General features: G+C 37.0%; 4 protein-coding genes across 7 annotated transcripts; 3 read left to right on the top strand and 1 right to left on the bottom strand.

Annotated features, from left to right (window-relative positions):
• Positions 1-82: 82 nt before the first annotated feature.
• On the top strand, positions 83-7,554 carry chkb (choline kinase beta). The gene is made up of 11 exons (XM_079873802.1): positions 83-781; positions 1,019-1,127; positions 1,286-1,399; positions 1,587-1,720; positions 2,778-2,882; positions 3,563-3,621; positions 3,760-3,844; positions 3,943-4,051; positions 4,938-5,032; positions 5,183-5,264; positions 5,670-7,554. The coding sequence occupies exons 1-11, from the start codon at positions 468-470 to the stop codon at positions 5,724-5,726; spliced, it is 1,263 nt and encodes a 420-aa protein (XP_079729928.1). The 5' UTR covers positions 83-467; the 3' UTR covers positions 5,727-7,554.
• A 143-nt stretch (positions 7,555-7,697) lies between these two features.
• Positions 7,698-10,277, top strand: LOC307160187 (kelch repeat and BTB domain-containing protein 11). Of its 2 annotated transcripts, XM_079874101.1 has the most exons (5): positions 7,698-7,806; positions 8,115-8,206; positions 8,295-9,020; positions 9,333-9,633; positions 9,745-10,277. In XM_079874101.1, the coding sequence occupies exons 2-5, from the start codon at positions 8,171-8,173 to the stop codon at positions 10,086-10,088; spliced, it is 1,407 nt and encodes a 468-aa protein (XP_079730227.1). In that variant the 5' UTR covers positions 7,698-7,806; positions 8,115-8,170; the 3' UTR covers positions 10,089-10,277. The 2 variants fall into 2 exon arrangements, with proteins under 2 accessions (XP_079730227.1, XP_079730226.1); XM_079874100.1 differs by having other exon boundaries at positions 7,698-8,206; positions 9,745-10,276.
• A 262-nt stretch (positions 10,278-10,539) lies between these two features.
• On the top strand, positions 10,540-20,366 carry cpt1b (carnitine palmitoyltransferase 1B (muscle)). 2 transcript variants are annotated; one of them, XM_079874096.1, is made up of 20 exons: positions 10,540-10,599; positions 10,788-11,275; positions 12,359-12,520; positions 12,731-12,870; positions 13,266-13,437; positions 13,514-13,615; positions 13,885-14,022; positions 14,132-14,209; positions 15,055-15,162; positions 15,277-15,361; positions 15,486-15,681; positions 15,881-16,066; positions 16,709-16,814; positions 16,909-17,025; positions 17,185-17,349; positions 17,445-17,579; positions 18,059-18,211; positions 18,303-18,416; positions 18,517-18,609; positions 19,920-20,366. In XM_079874096.1, the coding sequence occupies exons 3-20, from the start codon at positions 12,380-12,382 to the stop codon at positions 19,998-20,000; spliced, it is 2,310 nt and encodes a 769-aa protein (XP_079730222.1). In that variant the 5' UTR covers positions 10,540-10,599; positions 10,788-11,275; positions 12,359-12,379; the 3' UTR covers positions 20,001-20,366. The 2 variants fall into 2 exon arrangements, with proteins under 2 accessions (XP_079730222.1, XP_079730223.1); XM_079874097.1 differs by having other exon boundaries at positions 10,545-11,275.
• A 197-nt stretch (positions 20,367-20,563) lies between these two features.
• Positions 20,564-26,609, bottom strand: sephs1 (selenophosphate synthetase 1). Of its 2 annotated transcripts, none has more exons than XM_079874098.1 (9): positions 26,540-26,609; positions 24,868-25,132; positions 24,202-24,305; positions 24,007-24,114; positions 22,865-23,019; positions 22,668-22,758; positions 22,487-22,586; positions 22,194-22,406; positions 20,564-21,433 (listed from the first exon to the last, which is right to left on the bottom strand). In XM_079874098.1, the coding sequence occupies exons 2-9, from the start codon at positions 25,058-25,060 to the stop codon at positions 21,219-21,221; spliced, it is 1,179 nt and encodes a 392-aa protein (XP_079730224.1). In that variant the 5' UTR covers positions 25,061-25,132; positions 26,540-26,609; the 3' UTR covers positions 20,564-21,218. The 2 variants fall into 2 exon arrangements, with proteins under 2 accessions (XP_079730224.1, XP_079730225.1); XM_079874099.1 differs by having other exon boundaries at positions 26,408-26,546.
• Positions 26,610-26,796: the final 187 nt, after the last annotated feature.

The raw sequence follows: 26,796 nt of genomic DNA, 5'->3' as shown, positions 1-26,796 counted from the left end.
AAGGGGGCGGTACTTAGAAATGGGTCGCGTGCCGCAGTATCCAAATCTGATTGGTTAAAAAAAATGTCAATCTTCTAAAGTCTCTCTGCATTCTGCAATGTCAACGCTAACAGCTTACTTCAGAAGGAAGTAGTGGAAGTTGTAGTGCGGAGATATTTAATTAACAGCCTTTACAGTTTGTTACTACGTCTGTGTAGTTAATGTAACATTTAAGGAAAGGTAAGGTGGAAAAATAGCTATTGATTTTTCTGATATTTTTAATCCAACGGCTGTTTCTCTCGCCGTAAACGCAGTTCTGATATCGCGAGCGATTATATGTTTCATTGTGCGCTCGTGACAGTGGTGCATGTGCGTTTATCAAGCTCAATGAATGCTGCTTCTGGGGCGGTTCGGTGTCCTTGGTTATAACGTTAGCGGTTCGGTTCTCTCACTCTCTTTAACTAATTGGGTTTCTAGCACGTAAGACTATGAATTCGGGCCAAAAAGTGAAATGCATGAGTGATGGTGCTGGCAATGTAGGCAGATGCGTTAAAGATGACGCGGATTCGGACAGACCTGCTGGCGCAGACTTTCTGATGGTGGCCGAAGAGAGACATCCAAGAACCGGCAGTCCGCGCGGCATTAACGGGGATGATGACTCTGAAGCGGAGTCACACATGGACGGGCGTAACGTGGATGTGGACCCGGACACTAAAAGGAGGGCGTTCACCTGGTGCCGAGACTTTCTGTCTGGGTCTTGGAAGGCTATATCAGAACATGACTTTCGGATCAAAATAGTAAGGTAATAAACCGGTTATGAAAGTTCATATAAGTATTTAAGATTCTAAATAATCATATGCCCTAAGCAAGAGCATTTCATATTTACCCTTGCCTATATTTATAATACATATGTGTATTATCTTTTGATCCATGAAATCAGTAAAGCAGTGATCCACTATTTATTCTTATTAAATATCGACCTTATATAAACTGTGTGAATAGGAATAAAGTATGATACTGCTTTTGTTTGTGCCTGCAGTGGAGGACTCAGTAACCTGCTGTATATGTGCAGTTTACCAAACGATGTTCAGCCTGCCGGGACTGAACCTGGAAGAGTTCTGCTCCGGATCTACGGGGCCATTCTGCAGGTGGGCCACCCTAATCACATTCAGTAGACCAAAAATACAGTTGCAAAAGCAAGCTGATAGGAGTCTATATCTTAGGCAAGATCTTTATTGCCCAATGTTGTCGATTCACTCTTATATAACTAATGGATATCTAATTAATTGTTCATATGCACACACAGGGAGTGGATTCTCTTGTTTTGGAAAGTGTGATGTTTGCCATTTTAGCAGAGAGGGAGTTGGGCCCACGGCTCTATGGCATTTTCCCAGAAGGCCGTCTTGAGCAGTACTTGCCTGTGAGTCTTACACCAATCCCAGATCCTATATGCATGTTTTAAAATGAATCTTTAAACACAGCAACTCTTGAATAATGCAGTCATTCTATGGAGTGATTTTCAAACCTTAATCATAGATCAAACATTTTACATTCTACATATTTCTGCATTGTAAGAGTGATAAGTCAGATCTGCTTCTTTTCCACAGAGTGATCGTTTGCGTACGGAGCAGTTGGGGTTCCCAGAGATCTCAGCTGAAATAGCCAGTAAGGTGGCACGATTCCACGGCATGGAGATGCCATTCAACAAGGAACCCAAATGGCTGTTTGGAACCATTGACAGGTAAAAGTCTTAAGGCCTGGTATACTTCATTTTCCGCATTCCGCTCCAAGTATACTCCTTTGGCCGTGAGCGCGGAGAGACACATTCAGCGCGTGCGCACTGTCTAGTGGACTTTGTTTTCACGCGCTCAAGTGACTTTGAGCTTAACTACCTGTTTGGCTGATTCGGGAAAGATGTTTTAAACAGACATATTTTGTTGAAATTTTAACACTGAAAATTAACACTTGAAATTTTCTAGGGCATTTTTTTGTTATTCTTCAGGTAAACTAAGAATTTAATTAAGCTAATGGAAGAAATTTGTCTTAAAGGGCTCTGTTTAAGTTTTGGTTCTTTAAAACCTGCCTTCCACAAAGCATTGACTTCTTTGATTGGTCAGCCAGACACAGTCTGTTGTAATTGTTATAGCAGTAACATATAATCATAAAAGTTCAAGCCCAAGTCACCTTTGCAAGCAAATACTTTATTTTAGGTATTTTTAGGTAATTCTTTATTTTAAATAAATACTGTAACATTTCAGATGTGATATTATGACTGTCATTTCTCTACATCACAGTGAAAACTGAATGTCCATATAACACACTGACCTGCATCAAACTGCATGGGTTGTTAGAAAAATGGTGAAAACACAACAAAAGGTTGTGGTTGTACTGCTGAGGAATAGTGTCATAAATTTATTTTAACCACTGATTCTTTAATTCCTTTGCCTTTTGGAAGTCCATGTGATGATGTTTTGCCCTCGTAGTGAATTTTTTTTTATTTTCTTGGCATAGTGATAAACTATTCCTGGCCTTATAACAGGCAAGTGTATTCAATTGTGTTACATAGTGACGTCACCACGTTATGGAAATAATAGCAGGAGTACAGACTGTTACAATTGTTTAACCGCTATATTACACACTAAAGGAAAGGTAAAAATTAAAAAAAAAAAGCATAATATTTTACAAATTATATTTAAATTAAGCAGCTTGTGGTTTATTATGTTTGCTGTGTACTGTATGTTTAAATTGGCATCAGTTTTAAATGACTGTTTATGTTAAATTATTGTCCCTCTGAACAGGTACATGGAGCAAGTTAAAGCAATACAATTTGTGCGTGAAGCTCACATTAAGAAATTTAAGAAGCTGATGAAGTATGATCTTCCTGCAGAACTGGAGAGTCTGAGGTAAGAAATATGACATGTGAATAGAAAGAGCAGAGAGGTTGAATGAAAAGCATTTTGTGATATTAAACTTCCAGTTAACAGTAAACGACAGCTAAAAGTTTTCCGTTCTAAAAGTTTGAATTTCTTATTATCATCAATGTTGAAAACAGCCATTCTGCTTAATATGTTTGTGAAAACATTTATAATAAAAAAATCTGGATTTTTAGTGAATAGAGAGTTCAAAAGAACAGCATTTATTTGAAATGGAAATCTTTTGTATAATTATAAATATCTTTACTATCACTTTTGATCAATTAAATGCATCCTTGCTGAACAAAAGTATTAATTTCTTTCAAAGAAAAAAAAAATCTTACTGACCCCAAACATTTGAACGGCTTTATTGTATGCCAGCACCCTTAGCCCAGTTCCAGGCATCACTGATTAGGCACACTTACAGGAAGCTGCATTCTGTGCATACTCAGCTTGCTTTGTCAATCACACACACACGCACACTTGATTGTGTAACTTTTATCTGAATGAAATGCTTACCTACTGCTGTATGTGTGTGTGTTCCTTCCCATTGCTGCACATTTTGTTCAATGGGCTTTTAAACACTGAAAACAATCATTTTAAAAGCAGGTTTATAAGAGCAACGTGAAAAAATAGCAATTAATCATGTGCCGTCTCTCTCTCTCTGTCAGGTCACTGCTGGCAGCTACTCCCTCTCCTGTTGTGTTTTGCCATAATGATGTACAGGAAGGTAAAAGATCACACATTTGCATTCATACACGCATACTAGTGTCTGGTAATCTGATACGGGTCTATCAGTCACTGTTACGCTGTACCATTATGTAACATATCTGCCCTTTCACCTATAAAATCATACTCCGTTTTTCAGGGAATATCCTCATGTTGGATGGTCGAGAGAATTCATCTGACAAACTAATGCTTATTGATTTTGAATACAGCAGCTATAACTACAGGTAAATCTACCATATATAGCACACATCTGCATACTACTTTATAGTTTATGATAAATGCAGCTCTAAAGAACTCTGATTTTGATCTGTTCTGAGTGCAGAGGCTTTGATTTTGGGAATCATTTCTGTGAATGGATATATGACTACACATATGACCAGTGGCCCTTCTTCAAGGCAAAGGTTGAGAATTACCCTGACAGACAACAGCAGGTGAGTCACTACCTGCCCACCCACACATTACAGCCTAATCATTATTTGTCTTGATATTACAAAAGTTTAGACGAGCAAAAAACACAAAAAAGGTCGACTTGTAGACTGACAAGCTGTCAGCTGAAAAACAAAATGACAATTTCATTTTCATTTTCTTTAGATGTTGCGTACAATCACTCCAAAACATCTATACGAATAGTAAAAGTAAAATTAAGAACATTATAAAATAACTAGGTACAGCAGTTTTAAAAAAAAACAGGCTTTGTATCAAGCATTTTGATTAAAGGAAAAGATTAATAAACATGAATTAAATGTTAATTGTTATATTCACTTAATTGTGAATAAAAGTTGTGAATGTAATGTTATCCAGTATATTAAGGAATAATTTATGGGGACATAAAAGTGTGAAAAAATAAATAAATAATTGAAACCATAGAATGATTCTATGCCAGATTTTTTTTTTTTTTTTTTCTCTCTGTTTTTGTTGCTCACACACAGTACAGCATCATCACAAATTATATAATTGACATGAGTTTGTTGCTTGATATTTGTCAACCTTTGTCAAGTAGTTGTAAGAAATCATTTGTGTTGGACATGATTTGGATATAATTTTGTGACTCTACCATCTAGTGGAATGTTTTGGAACTGATGTGACATAAAAAGTGTGTCAAAGGTTATCACAATAACTTTTACATGCAGAGGTCAGCAGCCTGACTTGCACAATATTAATATTTAACAGCATAATATTTGTTTTGTCCAAGATTTTAATCCTGATTCAAAGTCATTCGAAATTAGCTAAATTGTGTCATGAAGCAGGGGACAATGTCAGTCCTTTTTAAATATCTTTAAAAAAAAAGAAGATATTTTAAGAGTCTTTGTTTTTCAGTTACATTTTATCAGACACTATCTGTCAGAAAGGGGGGGAACTGCACCTGCAGACCAAGCCAGGATAGAGGAGGACATGATTATTGAGGCGAACCGGTATGAAACGCATTTACCATCAAACTTTTATTGACATAACCTGGAAAGAACATCACTGTGTACCGTTTGATGAATTTTCCCCTCCACCTAGTAACCTTTCTATCTGTTTGTCTTCCAATCTCTCAAAAAAAATCACACGCGCACAAACAGGTTTGCCCTTGCGTCTCATTTCCTCTGGGGTCTGTGGTCCATTATTCAAGCCAAGATCTCCAAAATCGAGTTTGGATACATGGTAAAATATACAAATTGTATCACAACACAGATTATAAACCTCATAAACATTTTTCTAATCCTTGTACAATCCTTGATTTATTTAGGACTGTCAGTGTATTTAAATTGTAATGGAATTACTTGATGCCCTAATTGATCACATTAATTGCATTATCAGTGGTGACCAGTACATCACCTGAAAATATAAATATTCACTTATACATTAATTTAAAGATTGTAGTTCATGTACCATAAATGGATAAGTAATCCTTGATTCTGAGAGCTCAAACAGCATCATAGTTATGTATACAGTAAACATAGCAGTGTGTACAGAACAAATCCCCTCTGTTTGTCACTGATCTGAAGCTATGTGAAACTTCACCTCATTTCTGTCTCTATCTCTTTCTGTTTCTGTTTTTCTCTAAAGGACTACGCACAGCACAGGTTCGACACGTACTTCAAACAGAAGAAGCTCATTTCCTAAATGGCACTCACAGAGTGTGCTTCAGGATATCATTTTGCGTCACCTACTGTTTAGGTATTGATTTATTTTTTTCAACCATTCAAGGAAGGGCACAGTACAAAACGATTAAGACTGTTAAAGAACGGTTAAACCTGGGGAACATTCTAATTATTATATTTTGAAAAAGTCCAAAGATATCCTGCCTTAAACTCATCTTTATAGTTGTTTGGTCCCTTCCAAAAATATGAAGTTACAAATGATCTGCAACTTATGGGAAAAAAATGGTTCGATTAAAACCTAGATATAATTCATTCACTGTTGGTGCCACTTCATTATACAAGGCAAACTGTAAATTCTGTTTATTTATAATCTAGCTGCATTTTTAAAATATTTTATGTGTTTACATTTTATCGAACATATATGTGGTCAACATTAAGAATCAATCTGTCCATCATTAATACTGTGTAAACTACAGGGTCCAAATTATGTCTCTGTGTCCTCGTCTCATTTTTGTGTCCTAGTTTCATATACTACCGTTTGTTTGTCCTGTCATCTTAAGAAACGGTTTAGTAGCTTGTTTATTTTTCCTCCCCCAGAATTTAAAAATATTACGAAATGATGTTGCATCCTTATTTATATACTGTGAAATACATTGCACATCTTTTTTTTAAGTAAGCTCAGGAGTCCATGATCATTTCTGAATGTCACATAAGCTGCCTGATACTGCTTCTTTGTCATGATTTTGAATGGCTGTATTTCATATAACAATTTCAGCTAATAATAATAATTATTGTAAATAATTGTTTTGAGTTCAGCTTTTTTGTGTTTTACTTTTAATTGTCACTTTTTAATTGTTAAAACTCTGCTTTTCCATATTAATATGTAGCAATAACTATAACTATACAACCATCTTGTATACATTTCTGAACTGCACTTTAAGGAATAAGGAAGTGTAAGTACTAAACTGACAAATGCCGTTGTCATGTTTCTAAACACAAAGTTCTTGTAACTGTTGATGTGTTTGTTTTAATTGTTTTATGCTTATGTTTTACATATCCAAAGCAAGTATACTTTGTTCAGTTCAACCAAATGGGAAATGTATCTCTGTTTGAGTCTTCAATCAAAAATTGGTGGCAGAGAAACAACACAAATGCAGTATAGTACTATTATACAGTGAATTGGAGGGATCATCATCATCGTAATAGCTTTGTTAGAATCATATTGGGAGTGTTTAAATGGACACACTTATGCTCTTGTATTTGTCATTGTCCATAAATTAATTTATCTGTATCATTTTCACTTATGTAGTAAACTTATGCAAACATCGAGGGACCATGAGAGTATTGGGCTTGGCCACTTTCACATGCTCCTTATATCATTGTTAATATTGAATCTGTAATTTGTATTATTGAGTTGAGAAGCAATGGCACTGTAAGAACAAATGTTTAATTCTACAATTTCTTTGGCTAATTTAAGTTACATTTTAGACTAGTCTCTATTTCTGTTTGTTCCTTTGCACTGCAGTTATCCATTAATTTTGCTCATTAAAAAAAACATGCAGACATTGGTGTGATTGTCGTATTCAAAATTGGTGGCGGTATCTTAAAGGTTAAAGATCAGAGCTGTTAGCATAAGGGTTATGGATACAATTTCAAGTACTGGTGAGCAATGAATTGTAGAGATGTTTTGGATTTGTTAATGTCTGCCATAATATGTCATATCTTTCATACAATATATTGATTAAAAAAATGCACTATTCAAAACACTTCTAAATATTTCTCAATACAACTTTGAGAAATGTACCAGTTCAAAAAACAACTGCATTTTAATAAAAGAAACATATATACTGTACATTCTATTGTAATCAAGCATCATCAGTTCCCAACATGGTTCAAGTGTTGTGTAATTCAGTAGACTGAACAGAGTGGCCCACCAGATTTTGTTTCCTGTTCCAGCGATTCCTTAAAATAGCTCTACTGCTTTTGCTCTGGCACACGGGCGCCATATTGAGCCTTGAAGACAACCATGCATGTTCTACCAAAAAAAGCAGGCTGGATTTATACTCCATCCACCATGGAATGACATGTCCTTGGCTGGGATTGTGAGTCATATTTTCTTTAGAATCATAGACTAGAATAGTTCCAAATGCAATATTTTAATTCAAATTGCAGCTGAAGAGGTATACAAAATCTGTAAATCCTACAACTATCAGAGTATTCTACCTAAATGGGAACATGGCTAATCTATGGCAGATTATAGTTGTGGCCTTAATGTATTTTTGCACATGGATAAAAAGACGTTTAGAACAGATAAAGAAGTTTTTGTGCTTCAAAAATAGTTTAAACTGGGTTCAGTTTGGACAAGCAGATTCTCATGTTGTTGAAGAGAAGTCTGATAACCTATTGTCAGATGTCTGGAGAACAAATCAAGACTACAGAACCTATCGGCACCAGAGCAACGGACCAATGGTGATGGTGCAAACCAGCACACATACTTTCCATGTGAGTATCTACATAAGCAAACATAAACCACAGACTGTAAAAATCTTGGCCCACAAATGCAAGATGTCATGCTTCTTGGCACTTACAGGTGGATCTGGAGAAGCTTGCGGATTGCAGTGAGTATTTCAAGGCTCTGTCCCACTCCTCCATGAGAGAGACATCTGAACGGCTGGTGCACCTTGAACATGTTCCCTCTCCAGTCTTCCACAACCTTCTAGAATTTTGCTTTCGACAGCGGTTTTGTGTTCCTGAAGATCTCCTTGGGGAACACCTACGGGTAAGCACATACCTGTTGGCTTCTGGGTTCACAGATCGTCTACTGATGGCCCTCTCTCAGGCCCTGACGGAGTGCACCTGCTTAGGCTATCTACAGCTGGCTGAGGAACTCTGCTGTGTGGAGCTCCAAGAGACTGTCCTAACCTACCTAAGCAAGTATCTGCTGGAGCTTCCACACCTGAGCAAAGGATTGGAACCACACCATAAAGTGGAGCTTCTCACATTAAGGTCAAAGGGAAGTCCACGCTTATGCTGCTTGAGAAAAGAGAACTTGACCTCAAGGAATGACCTGGAAACCGAGGCTGCTCGAAGTCTCTTTAGGCTTGAGGGAGACGGGGATGATGGGAAATGGAGTTCTCCCACAGATTTGCCTTTTTGTGCAGATAAGTGGTGCTTCACCACAGCGGTTCTCTATAATTACCTCTATCTCATAGGGGGTTATAGACACCGTGTAAAGAAGGGTTATGAATTCAAGATGGCTTCTTTCCGGTACAACCCTTTTACCAATCAATGGGTATCAACAGCTCCTCTGATTAAGGTATGAACTTTAGAACAATTGCGTACCATAGGATGCTCACCATACTCATCTACTCTTAAGGTTTCTTAAGTAGTTGACCTGCTGAATTCAAGCTGGTTAGGTCCAACAGACTATCTTTGACCAGCAACAAACCGGTTTACCATGTTCCAACTTTATATCCTAAAGATAGTATAGCGAAGCATGGGCAGATTTCTGTCTGGAACTGATTGTCCTTAAAGATCTCATTCCCAAAACCCAAGTTTCACTTTTAAGTATCAGAAATACATGAATAAATGTCAAATTTCAAATGTGACTATCCATGATCCCTCTCAGCACAGGCGTCACTTCAGTGCAGCAGTGTGTGAAGGGAGAATCTTTGCTGTGGGCGGCTGGTATCTGGATTCCCTTGTGACTCCCGACTCCAGCACAAGTGTCTACACTGCTGTGGAGAGGTATGATCCATGGATGGACACCTGGGCATTCGTTTCCTCTCTCCCTCTGACGGACTTCCAGTTCAGTCTGTCCCTTTCCCATGATTCCCCACTCACAACCAGCCTAGGACACTGTGTCTATGTACTGGGGAACATCCAGAGAACCGGAGAGAAACTGGTGCTGCGCTACGATTCAAGACAAGGTACAACTGTAGCCTAGAGATTAAAGATAGGTTTGGAAACATTCAGGGTTCATCTATGAGCTGTTGCCACTGAGATGCATTTAGAAAGTAGACTCTTTCTCTTCCTCTCAGATTGCTGGTGTGAACTGCTCCCCACTCTAACCCGCACCAATGCAGAGCTCCCCATCTTGCACTTCCTGGGTGCTAACAAAAGTCAGTTGGTTGTAATTGGTGGGAACAATTCTAAAACCATGGTGACATCTTTCTGCTTGGACTCTCAGAAGTGGGGTCGTGTCAGGGCAATGGAGAAGACCACTTTAATCGGCCAGGGTACCATTCTGCATAACGAGGTCTACATGTCAGGGACGAAGGACAATTCTGTTGTTAAACTGAACCTGGATTCTCTGTCTCTCTGTCCTCTTCCTTCACTTCCTTTCTCTACCAGCTATGAGAGCATTTTCCACCTCTACATCTGACCTTAAAATTGCAATAATATATAACAACAATATTTCTCAAATTCACAAAATGTACCAACTTGTCTGAATGTTGAGAAAACCTGTTATTGTGGCATAACCTTTCTGTAATAATAACACATTTAGTGGTGCTTGCTAAGACATGACCATTAGTTTTGTACATATTTTGGATTAAAGTTGTTCAGAATGTTTTGTTGTTGTTTTTTTTGCATGTAAATGGTCCTAAACGGTTTATGCTGTGGACATAAATTATTCCTCAAATCTTGCAGCTTGTTGAGGAGAGGCATTCTATTACTTTTCTAGGTAATCAAAATTATGATTTTCACTGGATTGTCAATAATCTGGGAAGAAAAAAAACAAAACTATAGATTTACATTTGAGGAACCAATGAGCATAGAGACTTTTGGGGTGGACTTGACTCAGAAAGCTACATTAAAATACACTAAAAACACTCAGAACACCTTAGCAATCACATTACAACAGCTGGCATCGTGGCAGCACAGGTTTCGGACGGGTAAGCACCACTCACGTTTTCTTTATAAAAAAAAAAAGTACTTTACAAATGTACAATGGTATTGTGAAAAAGTTCCTTTTTCAATATTAAAGAAGCGTGCGTTTTAAATGCCTGACCTATTACATAACACATTCGCAAGCCTCATTTCATGGATATTTTACAAATACACATCCCTATATGTACTTAAGGTCTCTCTCTGTCTCTGACTGTCGTCAGAGTGGTCTGGCGTGTTGCCGTGGGATATTTCCAGCTGCACAAGATTTGGGCCTGAGATTGATCATATAGTGTGTACTTCGTGTACATCCACCAGTTTAACTCTGCCTGAGAGGATCCGGTTACACATACACAGAACGAGAGAGAGCATTTATGCGGGCTACTATGTAACAGGTAGTTTAGAGCATACAAGAAGAAAGCAAACACTCACAGAAAACAGGCAGCTCGCAAAATAAACGAAAACAGAGAGGGAGGGCGAGGAGAAAGTTTAAGTAGAAGAGGAGATAACTAGTCACTGAGCAACAGACTTCCAGAGTGCGCGAGGAGTCGACTGAAGGGCACAAGAGTTAAGAACATTTGACTTCCATCGAGGACATTCCAGCCCTACTGAGAGACAATTGGGTCTTTTTATCCACTGAATTTCATCTGACTCACACTGTTTTGCTGTCACATTGCATTGCAGGTAATGTAAATCCAGTATATTTCTTATTAAAACTTTAGAGACACTCTGTTTGATAATGCCTCAAACTGAGTTTTGTGTAGTTGTATCAGAGTCTAATTGTCTCTATAAAATATTACAGCTTTACTAGATTTTTGATCACTTCCAAGTATGATTTGTTATTTTGGTGATAACATAAATATTTTATATGTAGTAAATATTTAGGCACTGTTAAAAGTTAACTAAGGTACACCTTTTTAAACATTCTTTTTTTTGTTATAACATGTTTGTGTTAAAAATGTACATATTGTTTATATTATCCTATTATGTGTTGGACAAAATTTACTGTTCACAAAAATAGCAAAGTATTGGTTGAAAAGTTCTATGTCAAATTTAATATCAAAACATATATTTTTAGAATATAACATGCTGCATATTCTATAAAAAAAAATCTCATCATCTACTCAGTCATGCGTCAGATGTCACGTGTGTTTTGGCCAGTGTCACTGAAGCCCTCTCAGATGTCCTACTATGTTATTTCTGACTATTCAACTTTGCCCCACTTCTCCTGGCTGAAGTCATATGACATGGAAAAAGAAACGTAAGCTTGACAGTGTCACAGCATAACTGAACTCTGTGACTTCAGAGCGATACATGTCCTTTATAAGTTTCTATAGGTTCTAATAAACCCATTTTTGTCGTTTATCAGAATCTTTCAGGAAACTTATTAAAGGCACATTCTCCCTGTAGCAACATGAGGTGAAATGGCACAGTGGTGATGGATTTGAATAATTATTCAGTTCATAAATTCCCCTGCCAGGTTTCAACCTCAAGCCCTCAAGGACATACATTTATAATTTAATGAGTTTAAGAAGTTATTTTTAACTATTATTAAGTTATATGTTTGTTTCCACAGTCGCTTACAATACATTACATCCTGAGGTCAAGTGTCACAGTGGTGATAATACATCGGTCACCCTTAGCTTAACCTTTCCCTTAGTAGCCCAGATCTTTCCACTAGACTACTACACCATCCGAGCTAAAATAGCACTTAAACATTGCAGTGTTTGCAAAATATATTTGAATAGGGCCTGTCTTGTTCCTCAGGCTGTGCTTTAAGCCTGTATAATGGCAGAGGCTCATCAGGCGGTGGCATTTCAGTTTACCGTCACACCAGATGGCATCGACCTACAGTTGAGCCGTGAGGTGCTCAAACACATCTACATATCTGGAGTGACATCATGGAAGAAGCGTGCAATCCGCTTCAAGGTAAATCAATCAATCAATCAATCAATCAATCAATCAATCAATCTATCTATCTATCTATCTATCTATCTATCTATCTATCTATCTATCTATCTATCTATCTATCTATCTATCTATCTATCTATCTATCTATCTATCTATCTATCTATCTATCTATCTATCTATCTATCTATCTATCTAATAAAAGTTATATTTTTCTTTTGTCTCGAGTAGAACGGTGTTCTCACAGGTGTGTACCCCGCCAGTCCTTCCAGCTGGCTAATCGTAGTCATTGCGATAATGAGCACCATGTATGCCAGGATCGACCCCTCCATGGGCATGATTGACAGGATCAAGACATCTCTACCAGTGAGGTAACTTACTAACACATTTGTGGAAACTTCAGGTATGATTATATATAAACAGATGCATAAATCGAAGCCGACATCATGCATGACTAAAGCAGCTTAAAGCAACAGTCATAAAGAAATACTTGGCCTGTGTAGATGGTATGCAATTTTATCTTTTTGGTTTTGAATATAACATTTCCTGATGATGTGAAAGCATTTTGATATTAGCAGTGTTTTACCAATGCACAATTTAATCAAATCAAATCCTGCTCCACAGAATGTTGTCTGATAAGGCTGAACAAAAACACAATATTCATTAAATATATATATATTCTTAAAATGTACATTAATATTCACAATTTTAATAATATTATTTGTTAAATTACAATATCAAATATTTTTTATATGTTCCCTTGTAGTGAATTTATGACCGTTCAGACTCAGATGGTGTTAAGTGCCATCCTGTTTGCCACCGGCCTGTGGTTATCCTTCATCTTCCTTCTGCGGTACATCCTGAAAGCTCTCCTGTCCTATCATGGCTGGATCTTTGAGTCTCATGGCAAAATGAGCTTCTCTACTAAAGTCTGGCTGGTGCGTCTCTCATGAAATAAAATTTAAGTATAGTTTAAAAAGCAGTTCGATTTATGAATTATTCGGTCTGTTTTAGAGTCTTGTAAAGCTGTTGTCTGGTCGACGGCCGTTGCTCTACAGCTTTCAGGCATCTCTGCCCCATCTGCCAGTACCGAGCATCGAGGACACAATCAGCAGGGTAAAATATCATTAGATGTCATGAGTCTAGTAAATATAATGTTATCAAGAGTTAATGCTGGTTTTTACTTTTAACTTATGCTTATTTTAAATTTAAATATATATATATATATCATTGTGCATAAATTAAACCAGTAAAACAAATATTGTTATTTTGGAATATTACATGATTTCTTTGAGCTTCACTTGTCCATGTTCTGTGTATAATTAAACATTGCACTCTGTTTTGGCTATTTTCCTTTATATGATTTGTTCTCTTCATTGTTTTAGTATCTAGAATCAGTTCGACCTCTTCTGGATGATGATCAATATAAACAGATGGAGATTGTTGCTAATGACTTCAAAAAGGACCCTGCCCCCAAATTCCAAAAACACCTTAAACTCAAATCCTGGTGGGCCACAAATTACGTAAGTAAACAAAGATAGAGATCTTCTACATGAGTGGACTATAAATCAGAGGAAAACCCTCTTATAAATGCTGGCTAACTAAGAGACATGGCATTGTGTGTATTAACAGGTGAGTGACTGGTGGGAGGAGTATATCTACCTGAGAGGACGCGACCCCATCATGGTCAATAGCAACTTTTACACAATGGTGAGTATGCAATGAAATCGCCCTTGAAATGGCTTGGACGAGTACAGTTTTCTTTCCTGTGTTGACGTAGGTCTACTTCCTAATGATACAGGAAGTTGGGGTGGTACATATCAAAAGGCAACTTTCTTTATTTTTAGTTAATAGCCTTTCATTTACATCAAGGCCGTGAAGCATGATTTGCTACATGCTATTACCAGTCAGACACAGGTGGGTTTAATTGGACATAATCATTTAATTGGACTGAAATTGGTATTATTTTTATTTGTTTTCCTAGAAAAGAAAAACTGTTCATTTTGAATCATTATGAGTTTGTTAAAAGTTTATTTTGTCAATTTAAGGAGTACACCAGCATACAAGACATAAAAGACCCACAAAAAGTTCATGTAATTTTTTAAGGTGACAAAATAAATAGCAACTCAAACAGGTACTTATACATTTTGGTTACACTTTATTTTGATGGTCCAGTTAAACCAACTATACCAACATTATACCAACTATAAATAACTTTGCAACAACATGTCAACTCACTCTCATTAGAGTATTAGTAGACTTAAGTTAGGTTTAGGTGTTAGGGTTCATGTTAGAATAAGTTGACGTACTTGCAAAGTTACTTGTAGAATGTATGAAGTGTACAATCAATGCACAAATTTCAAGTATAAACTAAACATTCGACTGTTGAAATTCATATCAAATTAAATACAATGGCACCACCTACTGACTAACTATGAAAAAAATGGAACGTTATAAACATTAAAGTTGTTTGTTTGTGGTTGAGTTTTGTTGTTTTTTATAGCCTTATTTAATAAAACTGTCTATATCCATTACTCCCACTCTCCGTCCGTCAGGATTTCCTCTATGTGATCCCAACACACAGACAGGCTGCACGAGCTGGAAATGTAGTTCATGCCATGCTGCAGTATCGCCGGAAACTGGAGCGAGGAGAACTTACCCCGGTACACACACATACAACACATACAAATAGTTTTTCCATCCACTACATTGCATGAATACATGCAAAAATAAATATAAGAAAGGTTCCCATCATGCCCGCTGTTCTCCCTTCTCAGCTGAGAGCTCTTGGGATTGTCCCAATGTGCTCTTTTCAGTATGAGAGGATGTTCAACACCACTCGTATCCCTGGCATTGAGACTGGTAAGGACATTTATCATTTATCTTTTAAATACTATTTGACTATAGATGATAGGCGTAAAGATTCATGGATGCCTGTTTCAAACCGTCTCATGATGGTTTCTCACCCGCCTTTGTTTATGCTCAGATTTTGTGCAGCATCTGAAGGACAGGAAGCACTTGGTGGTGTACCATCGAGGCCGTTTCTATAAGGTGTGGTTGTACTACGGTGGTCGCCACCTTTGGCCCTCAGAGCTCGAGTTGCAGTTTCAACGTATCCTGGATGACAAATCTGAACCACAACCTGGAGAGTTCAAGCTCCCTTCACTGACTGCTGGAAACAGGTGAAGAAGACCTCGTAATATAATAAACCAGGGGTTTTCAAACAGTTCAAAGAAAAATATTTTAGAATAAAAAAACATTGAAATAATAATAATAGTATATAATAACATTGTAAATTTAAATTAAATAAATAAACAGGAAAAAAAAAAGAAATCTTTTAAAAACTTAATAGAAATCTTCCCCTTTAACACACACATGTAGGGTTCCTTGGGCCAGGGCACGTTTAAAGTACTTCAGGGAGGGTGTCAACCGGGCATCTCTGGAGGCCATTGAGACAGCTGCGTTTTTCCTGACCCTGGACGATGAGGCGCATGGATATGATCCTGAGAACTTAAGATCCCTGGACCTCTACGCTAAATCTCTACTGCATGGAAAGTGCTATGACAGGTAGAAACCAGTGTTATTTCAGTATCATTTAATATATTTTTAGTTTAAGTTTTAGTAATTTTGTAATGTGCTTTTGGCATTGTTTATATTTTATATTTCATATATTTGACCAGTTTTTATTTTTATTTTAGCTTTAGTTTAAGTAATTTTAGTACTTCAACTTATTTCAGTTAGTTGCCAACTACATTTCTATTTTTTTTTCTTTTTTTTCTTTTTTTTTAAGGTTTTTCATCTAGTGTAATGTTTATAGTAAATTTTATTTCAATTTCTGAAAACAATTTGAAGGAGGGTTTCTGAAAGTGCGCTGCAGACTGCTATCAGCAAACAATGCCAAGTACTTGAAATGTTAAAGGATGCTTAAAGTTCTCCTTTAAGCAGCAAGCTCATTGGCTGCTGATGCAATAACAACCAATTAGCTGTGCTATTTGGCTAACGATGTGATCGCTAACAAATTGAGTTACCTATCAGCCTGCGCCATCTAGAGTTTCATGACAGAACTTTGTATTTGTAGCAACACTTTTTTTGTCTCATTATCAGGTAGTTCTTAGTGGTGGTGACCATGACCAGGACATCTGTACACATTCAAACCACATAAACTCATACAAATGTACATTAACTGATCTATCTCCTTACACCTGTCAGGTGGTTTGATAAATCCTTCACTTTGATCGTCTACAAGAACGGTAAAATGGGCGTCAACACTGAGCATTCATGGGCGGACTCCCCAATCATTGGACATATGTGGGAGGTAAACAAAGAATAATAATAATTCTAAATATATTTATTTTTAAATGACACTAATCAGCTATAATAAATAACATCCATTACAACTTTCTGTTTAGTATGTTTCGGCCACAGATTGTTTCCACCTGGGATATACTGCAGAGGGACATTGCAAAGGAGACATCAACAAAAGCCTGGCGCCCCCTACCAGACTACAGTGGGACATCCCAAAAGCGGTATGAATTACCCTTCCATCTTAGGTCTTGACATGATTTTTCATTTTAAAGATGAATAGATTGAACAAATTTTAATTTTATGCAAGATGATTTATTATACATCCTGATAACTGTATTTCTACATTGATAACTGATTAAAGTTCCTTGTGTCTCTCTCAGTGCCAGGAGATTATTGAAGGTTCTTACATGATTGCAAAGGGAATTGCTGACGATGTGGATTTCCACGACTGCTTATTTAATGAGTTTGGAAAGGGCCTGATAAAGAAATGCAGAACAAGTCCGGATGCTTTTATCCAGCTGGCACTGCAACTAGCTCAATACAGGGTACAAGCCACACTTATATGTCCCTCTGCAAAAATGTGTCTGTATATTGTGAACAAAGCGTTTAATGAAGTTTATTTTTGTTTTTGTTGGTGTAGGACAAGGGTGAATTCTGTCTGACTTATGAATCATCCATGACACGCATGTTCCGCGAGGGCCGGACGGAAACCGTTCGCTCATGCACCTGCGAGTCCACAGCGTTTGTAAAAGCAATGGACGACGAGAGCAAAACGGTGAGAGCAATATATTTACAGACCCAACCCAGGGGTCATATTTAGTAAGTAACAGGGCCATTTTAAAAGTTAAAATGAACATTTCTATAACTGAAAACATTTGTTTTTGTTTTTGAGTGTATATGATACGCAGTTTTCGCGTGCATATGATACGCACTTTATGGGTTGTAATACGCACACACTCCACACCCCTAATCCTACCCAAGGGGTTTACAGTGCGTAGCATATGCACGCGAAAAACATTTTTGCCATATAAATGAGAAATTAAATTTGTGGTATAGATACGCACTTTCATGAGATCGTGTTGCTACTGCTGCATCCACACTTTGTCAGTCCACTGTTGAAACATCCGGTGGAACATAAAAAATGACTTTTACATCAGCACATATAAGCTTTGATTTGGAAAAAGAAATCTGCATTTGTTTTAATCTTCCTAAAGATATTGTTATTAACATGTCTGACCTTTTCTTGTTTACCAGAATGAGCAGAGGTTAGTGCTCTTCAAAGAAGCTGCTGAGAAACATCAGAACATGTACCGTCTGGCAATGACAGGAGCCGGGATCGACCGGCATCTCTTCTGCCTCTACATTGTGTCCAAAGTAATGGGAATAGAATCACCCTTCCTCAAACAGGTGAGTGCAAGTCTGTTTCATGATCATAAAATATGACCTACCTGTTTAATTTAGCTAAAGTCTCAACTTCAAGGACACCTTCTTTTGAAAGGTTTTGTCTGAGCCCTGGCGTCTCTCCACCAGTCAGACCCCTCAACAGCAGCTCAATCTCATCGACATTCAGAAGTTTCCCAAATATGTGGGTGCAGGAGGCGGCTTTGGGCCTGTGAGTGTCTCCTCCTACTGCACACGTCTTTGCAGCGAGTTTAGTAAATTAATATACCCATATATTTGACCAGTTTTTATTTACATTTCTTTATATGCAGGTTGCTGATGACGGTTATGGTGTTTCTTACATCATTGTCGGCGAGAATCTCATTACATTCCACATTTCCAGCAAGTTCTCCAGCCCTGAGACGGTAAGATATTTTAAAACTCTTTAAAAAAAAAATCAGAACTCATTTTACAACCACTTTGAGAACAGATACATAAAGGCACACACTATTCAGATAAAGACCCTTGTTATGGCCTCGTTCATATTTAAAATTTTGACAGGGTTATATTGGATTGATAATGAAAATAAAATATATATAAAATCTATTTCATTTAATTTTTGTTATAGTTTATACTTAAAGGTGCTCTAAACGATGTTGGGTGATGTCACTTCTTGTTGATGTTCGAAGTATTGTCAAACAAAACGACCCTCCCCCTCCCTTCCGTGCTTCCTGAAATAGTCATGAACCATTTAGAAAAAACAAACTGGATTTACCCACCTGTCCAGCAAAAACAGAGCCACCTGAATGTCGGATTGGAAGCCCTTCTGCCGGCGGTGTTCTCACCATCTTTTGAACGCTTTTCCGATGTAAATTCGGGACTTCTCCTTTTCCCTATTCTTTGTTATTTGTTCATCGGAACGTCGTCTCTTTGGTCGTGTGTCGGCCATATCAAAATTCTCAAGAATATACAATTTTAACGTTAGTTGTTGTTAGGACATCTCTCCTCTAGCTAACTTCCCTCTTCATGCTTCTCTCTCCTCCACTCCCCACACCCCCCTTCATGTGCACGCGCACTACCCCCCCCCCACCCCAAATCGTTCTTGTCGGTTATTGGCTGGAACACTGTTTGTTATGTTTCGTGGTCCAGGCTGGGACAGTTTGTTTTTGTTGCTGTTTGTGGAGCCTGGGCTGTCTAAAGAGACCGCGTTTTTTTTTTTACAAGTGTGTTCAGGGGACAGGCAGCTAGCGGATAGTGAGGAGATGTTTGCTGTATGTGACAAAAAATGTTTTGGCCTAAAAAACGTGTGACATCGCTTAGAGTGACATCGCGTGACATTGCTTTAATCAACTGAGAAAATAATGCATTGAGCATTTGATTTGATCTGCCATTCTGAGAATTTGATTTATCATTTTAAGTTAGGAAAAAACTTCCAATTTTTTGAGTGAACAGGCCTTAATGTAATAACCAAAAGTTCAGATGTGGACCAAATGAGAAAAAAAAAAAAATAAATACAGTGATCCAGTTTATCTGAAAATTCATTAAAAAAAAAAAAATATATATATATAAAAAAAAATTCAGTCATTTATTCAACCTTATCACTTCATAAACCCAAGCAATTTTTTTAAATTATAATTCGTTAAAAAGCATTATTCTGAATGGTACATATGATGATTTACTTTCACTATATCACACTTCTGACTTCTGCTCCTTATCTTCTCCTCCCTGTCCTCAGGACTCGTTCCGCTTTGGCCAGAATATCAGACAGGCCATGCTGGACATAAGAGCTCTATTCAACCAGAAAGAGAAGATGTGACTCCTAAAAACAGGAATTTCAACTTCCTGACCCAAGTTGAAAGCACCAGTTTTACAATAATCTGAACAAACATCACTACAAGCAAATATTAAGTTACGTTAGTATGAAATAAACTTGTAAATATATTGTAGTTATTTATAGCAAGAACATGTTTAGTGAAATAGTGCACCTAGATATTTAGAGCAGAAGGGATTAATGATGGATGAAAAAAATAATTGTACAAATTTTTATTGTATTTAATTGTAAATATTTTAGTATGTAGTCTTTGGCAAATGACTGTAAATATTGTGAATTGGTGCATATTTACTTTTAAAATATTGAATTTACCCTGCACTTGATTAAACAGAAAAGCTGTACACAAAAAAATCCTGGTCTTTCCATCCAACACACACACAATCAGATACACGTCTTTTCAAGAATTTAAAAAAAGATCTGAGATTTATTGGAGGGGTTTCAAGGCATATATATGATGAATAGCAAATATGAGAGACGGCAAGAAATTATGACCTTTGTACAGAATATAAAAACATCTCTACCACAGAACAGAACTAATGATGTTCATGTGAAACAGGAAATATCATACAATACAAACTGCATCTCCAACGTTTAGCACATTCTTTGAGGAAAGACAGCGGTGCGTTTCCCAGAATACGAGGTCTTGATTTATTAGAGAGGTATTACCTTGGATTCCTTCAGTCCAACAATGTTTCCACCGAACAGTGAGGGAGGGTTATTTTATCCGACGCACGAGGGATAATACAAAAGTAAAAAAAGAAATCCTTCCCGGACACGCCCTTCCTCGTCACTGCAGCTTCATTAACTATTGTTCGAGGCAAAGATTATGATGTGAACTACCGCATGTGTTGTGCATACTAACAGGAAAGGCTAAAACACACCATAACTATGTATGAGACCGCAGGTGACGTGCGAGCAGAAGATATTTGGAAGTAATCAACAGTATCAAATAAGAATTATACTATTAATTATACGTTCTACTTGGAAGCTGCCTCACAATCAGGTGCATGGCCAGTTAATGTAACAGAAAACTATAGACATAAAAAGGCAATTGAATTTTCTTCGTTAAATGTTCTTCTGCTTTATAACCGTGTCCATGTAGAATCTGCCTGAAGGCCAAGGTGGGCAGATGTTGTATATATCATTACGCTGATATATATTCAGGTGAGGCTAGAGTACGCTAGCTGTTTGGGCCGCTCAGATTTAAGATGTGGCTCCTGGGGTGGTGTTGACATTCTGTGTGGCCACCTGCGGCGCGACTTCGATGATGCGGGGTTTGTCGATGATGCGTGCCGTGCGGTTGCCTTTCTCTACAATGCCGATGATCCACGCCTGGTGACCTTCGCCGTACTTAGGAGATTTGATCTCGGCACAAAAACGGGCAGCTTGCTCGCGTGGAAGACAGATCAGCAAACCTCCTACAGAAAAATAAAAGAGATTCAGATTGCTGCTTTTTGCAAGGTTAAATAAGTGAAATATGTAATAATAGCGTATTAAGAAGACTAAAATACAGGGAGTTATACAAATAAACATACAGTGGGTTCTAAACATCAGAGACCATATTGAAAACTTGGAAATAAACATTGAAAACATTTTCCCATTTTAGCTTAAACATAATTCTGAAAGGAAAAAGAAAGGTTATGACATGAAGAAACAACTATTTAAAATGCTGTTGTTTTTGTCACAGGAATAAATGACATTTTAAAATATATTCAAATAAAAAACGGCCCTTTTAAATTGTAATAATATTTCACAATATTAGTTTTTACTGTATTTTTTTTTTTTTTTTATCAAATAAATGCAGTCTTGGTGAGCATAAGACTTATTTTAAAAACATTTTTAAAAAATCTCCCTGACCCCAAACTTTTGAATAGAAGTGTATTACTAAATTTTCTAGAATTTCTACATTATTTTTTATTAATATATTTTAGATTTGTTTTTTATCTATTTGATTGATTCCATTTTTACTATTATTACTTTTTCATATTTAAAATGCAGATGATTCATATAAAATTTGTAATTAAATTATATTATTATTATTATTATTATTACATTTTCTTCACATGTAAAATGGGTAAAATTATTTTCTTTAAAAAAAAAGTCAGAATGTTAGACACCTCAGAACACTTTCCTGCCACAAGGGGGAAAAAAAAGTGCACTGCAGATCAGATCTTATACCTGAGGTCTCTGGGCAGGTGCCGTGCATAAGGCCGAACATGTTCCCGCAAGCTTTGCTGACGGCAGCCATTTTGGCGAGAACTGGCAAGTTGTGAATGACGAAAGACACCTCTGTGCGCTGCTGCCGTGCCAGGTTCTGAGCGTGGCCCAGGATCCCAAACCCTGTGATGTCAGTCGCTGCATGTGCGTTGAAGGTGTGCATCAGCCCGGCAGCTGGACGGAGAGAAACAGATAAGTGTCAAACGTCTGCTGCGAACTTACTTATGAGCCGCACTCATGTGACATGCACTGACCTGTTCTGTTGAGTCGAGCCATGTTTAACATGGCCTCCTGATACGCCAGTTCAACATCCTCCTGAGTGACGACCAACTTTATCTTATTCCATTTCTCTGGCTGAGACAGAAAGAAAGATAGCAAGCAGTTAAACCATGTTCAAGCTATAATACAAAATTACAAAATGTCTAAAACACTCACAATGTCCAGCCACTGGTGCACTGCGACCGCCACTTGTGTTCCTAGTGGTTTGGTAAGAACCAGCACATCCCCTGGTACTGCATTATCTGGCCTAGAACATGCATAAACACACATGCACAAAATTACAGAAATTAACAGACCTATAAGTTGAGCATGTAACAATAACTCCTAGAGTACATCAAATTAGAGATACTTACATAATGAACTCATTTGGTTGGCACACTGTTGTGGCCACGCCTCCCAGGACTATCCAAGGATTTATAACAGTCTGACCACCTGTAACGGAGGTTCCCGCCTCCTCGGATGCATCCTTAAACCCCTGGATGACCAGTGGCATGACCTTATCACGCTCCTACAAAACACACACACATCAAGTGAATTTTGTTTTGCATCGCTTTCTGAAAAATACCATATTAATCCTGAAAATAATAGTCAGAAAATTTTTATTTTTATGAAATAGAACAGTTTATTGAACTTTAGACCAAATCTAAAAAATAAACTAATGAAAAAAGTCTTTTTATATGATACATCAGGCTTTTACGGCTCATATAGTATGATATAGCAGAATATGGCACTCACATTTGAGGAGGGAAAAAGTTTATTCAGAGGCCCAATCTGAACAAAAATATTCAATTTGGTGCTGATATTTAATATGGCCAAACAGTTAGATTTAATTCTGATAGCTTGTAATGTAATCAATGTGGATTTTAATAACACTATAGAAGACAACTTACATAAAAGGCATTTAAATATCAGTTGTAATTCTAAATATGATATTTAAATGCTTAGTTTGATCAAAGCTCTCTAGTTTTCATTGTGGGGGGCAAATCATATAATGCAATACAATAAAATGATGATTATTAAGACAGGAGTTGTACAAGTAAATGTTCCTCAAAAGCCTGATGTATATTTGTAACATGATTTTTCTAAAAAAATGAAGTATGGTAATCAAGCAAACCTAAGCTGCTTCAGTCTAGTAAGTGTTCATCTTGAAATATTACTAACAAAGTAAAGTTATTCACAGGATTCAGGTTTTTAGAATTATACTATACCTTTTACATGCTAAAAAAAAAGAAAAAAAAGTGTAAGATTATGTACAACAGGTTTTTTATCAAAGTTTTGATTCTGTTGATCATTTAGAGGCCTTAGAAATTTGCGTATCAAATATTATACAGTTATTGCAATATATTTACCCCAAAACTGTAATTTACTCAAAGGAGAAATGATGACTGTTAGTATTTTTAGGCAAACCATTCCTTAAAATAACTACACCCTGCCTGAACATTTACAGATCAGTTTCACATCTCAGTAACACAAAAGGCTTTTTCCTCGGCCTCACCTTCTCTGTGAGTTTGTTGCTGACACCAAGAAGCATCAGCATGTTATCGCATTCTGTTACACCCATGGCGTACAGGTCACTCAGCACATTGGCACAAGCAATTCTCCCCTAGAAGACAAGAGAATTCATACAGAAAAACACATTTTCAGTCTGTGATGCATGACATCTTTAATGTTATTTTAAAGTGAGTATTACCATCATATATGGATCGTCCACTATGGGGTAGATATAATCTGTGGTCTGCACAAGTGACAAGCCTCCATGTCTCAGCGGAATCACACAAGTGTCCATACCAATGCCTATTGGAAGTAAACAATGTTATTTCAAACAGGGTTAATGATTTTCCTGAAGTTTTAAGAAGTGTTGAAAGTTAAAAATAATAATAGCTCATGCAAAAATGAAAATTATGTTTTGTCATTTAAGATTTAGAAACTATGAAGGTCTCAATAAAGAGTATATAATGACAAATGTTCCTCTTTTTTGAGAACCATTCCTTTAAGATTTTTTTTTTTCTCTGACCAGACTAATAAAATATCTTATAAAAAAATAATTTCTAGCTATACGTGTGTGTGGTCCAGGTAAACTGTACGTTATGGGGACAAAATGTCCACACAAAGATGGCAATATCCAAAATCCTTGTCAGGACATGTTTAGTCCCCATAAGGGGAAACAGCTTATAAATCATACTAAGTGATGTTTTTTGAAAATGTAAAAATGCAGAAAGCTTTCTGTGATGGGTAGGTTTAGGGGTTGGGTTTAGTGTAGGGGGACAGCATATACAATTTGTACAGTATAAAAATCATTATATATATGAAAAGTCCCCACAAAACATGAAAACACAATGTGTGTGTGTGTGTGTACCTAGTCTGGGCATTACAGCCCCGAGGAACTGCTCATCTTCTTGATAATGGTTTTCCTGCAGGGATTCCAGCAGTTTCTGGAGCACATCTTGAGGGACTTTGCAACCTGTTCCCTTGAGCTCTGTGAAGCGTGTTAGTCTGAAGTTCTTGTCCAGATCATAACTCTCTGGGTTAAAAGATTCCCGCACCGACATGTTTAAAAAAACAAAACGTTACTGGCACGCACAATGGCTTACACACCTCCTTCAAACTATGGCAAATGCAATCTGAAAAAGAAAGAAACAAACATTAAAGTGTGTAAAGATACAAAATTAAGACATTAAAAGAGATCATTCAAACAAGCAAACAGCATGCAACTAATGATAATAATAAATATTGCATTTGACTGTTTCACCCCAAATATGAAACAAAATAATGCAAAAGTTTTGTACAAATGTATTTGCACTGATGCTCTGAGGTGATCCTCCCCTTTAAATACATCAGCTCTTTTTAAAACTCTTGCTGAGCTGAAATATACAGTCCATCCTCCTTTGTTTACATGGCAACGTTTTTCTCTCCCTCTGAATTGCTGTCCAACAGCCCCGCTCATAAAACAACAACAACAAAACCCCACTCAACCTTACGGACTTAACACATTCTGCTCTTTATTTGGACGTTATTTCCTGTGATAAATAATTGGTTCTTTAATTTTTGGCATTTTTATGTACAGATATATGGGTGCATGCTTATGTTGCAATCTCTTGGATCCGATAGTTCGAACTGCACTGATGTATGTGGCGCGCACTCTCTATCCAAGACTGATTCATTTAGTGATTCGATTCGTTCGAAGAGTTCTTTTCAATGAACCAGCGGAAACATGATTTGACTCGTTTTTATTCATCACCCAAATATTCCCAAAGTTCTCCGCGCAACTTTTTTTTTTAGCACAACAAATATATTACATTTATAATGTCGATTCAGACACCAACTAATACAGTAAAGACAGCAAACAAATACCTATAGTACAATTTAGTTCCGCAAACAAATTAAACATAGATATTTTTTTTTTTTAAATGAGTTTGCTGAATTGTTACTCTTTAATTTTTTTTACTTAAGCTAGATAATTACCAATATAGTCTTTAAAGCAGCGAAATTAAGATTTTGCCTTCATATGTTTAAATTTATAAAATCAAAGATGTTAAAGAATCAACAATAAATGATACAGGCGCTTGCAAACGGCTTGAATGAGTCATTTAAAAAAAAAAAGAATCATGTCAACCGAACAACTCGCTCATGAATCACTAATACAGCTGCACGCGCTGATCCAATGCAACGCCTCTCGCTGCTTGATCACAATTCATAGCATCTAATATACAGTATAACTTATGCACGCTAAGAAAACGTTTAAAAAGTCAGATGATCCACACTTATAACAGAAGCAACCCGGCCGAAATGTTTCTAAAAATGTCGGCGGTGGAAAAAATTAACCCTTAAAGCGCCCGCGCCATGATTGCAGTGTGCACAACAGAGAAATAATAAAGAATTAAAATTATTTGACCCACTTTACACAAATTCCGCTGAATATGCCTTCTACTGGAATAAATTAGATAGCTCTCCTCACACTTAATGCATTGTGGCACAGTTATATTCGTGCCCCATTTCCCCTTTAATTGTGCTGTTCAGTTTGTGCTTACCGGTTTCGCTCGATACAAGAGACGCGACGTTCCCGCAATGCACCGCGCGCAGAAAGGGCGCCTCGAAAATGTGCCTGAAAAGACTGACACTGAATTCAATACTCTATTTCTTGGCGAACAGTGCCATATTCTTGATGTGTACAAGATTATTTTAACTGTTCAGGTGATGATACATTAATCCCGAACACCAATTCAAGCTAATAAGTGTTCTGAGGAGATATTTTAATTAAAAAGTCGAAGTTCTACAAGGGTCCTTC

The sequence above is a fragment of the Squalius cephalus genome (assembly GCF_949319135.1).
Source record: "Squalius cephalus genome assembly, chromosome: 6".
NCBI classification, from domain to species: Eukaryota; Metazoa; Chordata; class Actinopteri; order Cypriniformes; family Leuciscidae; genus Squalius; species Squalius cephalus.
Note: the sequence above shows the minus strand (reverse complement) of the source record. Positions and strands in the feature narration are given on the sequence as shown.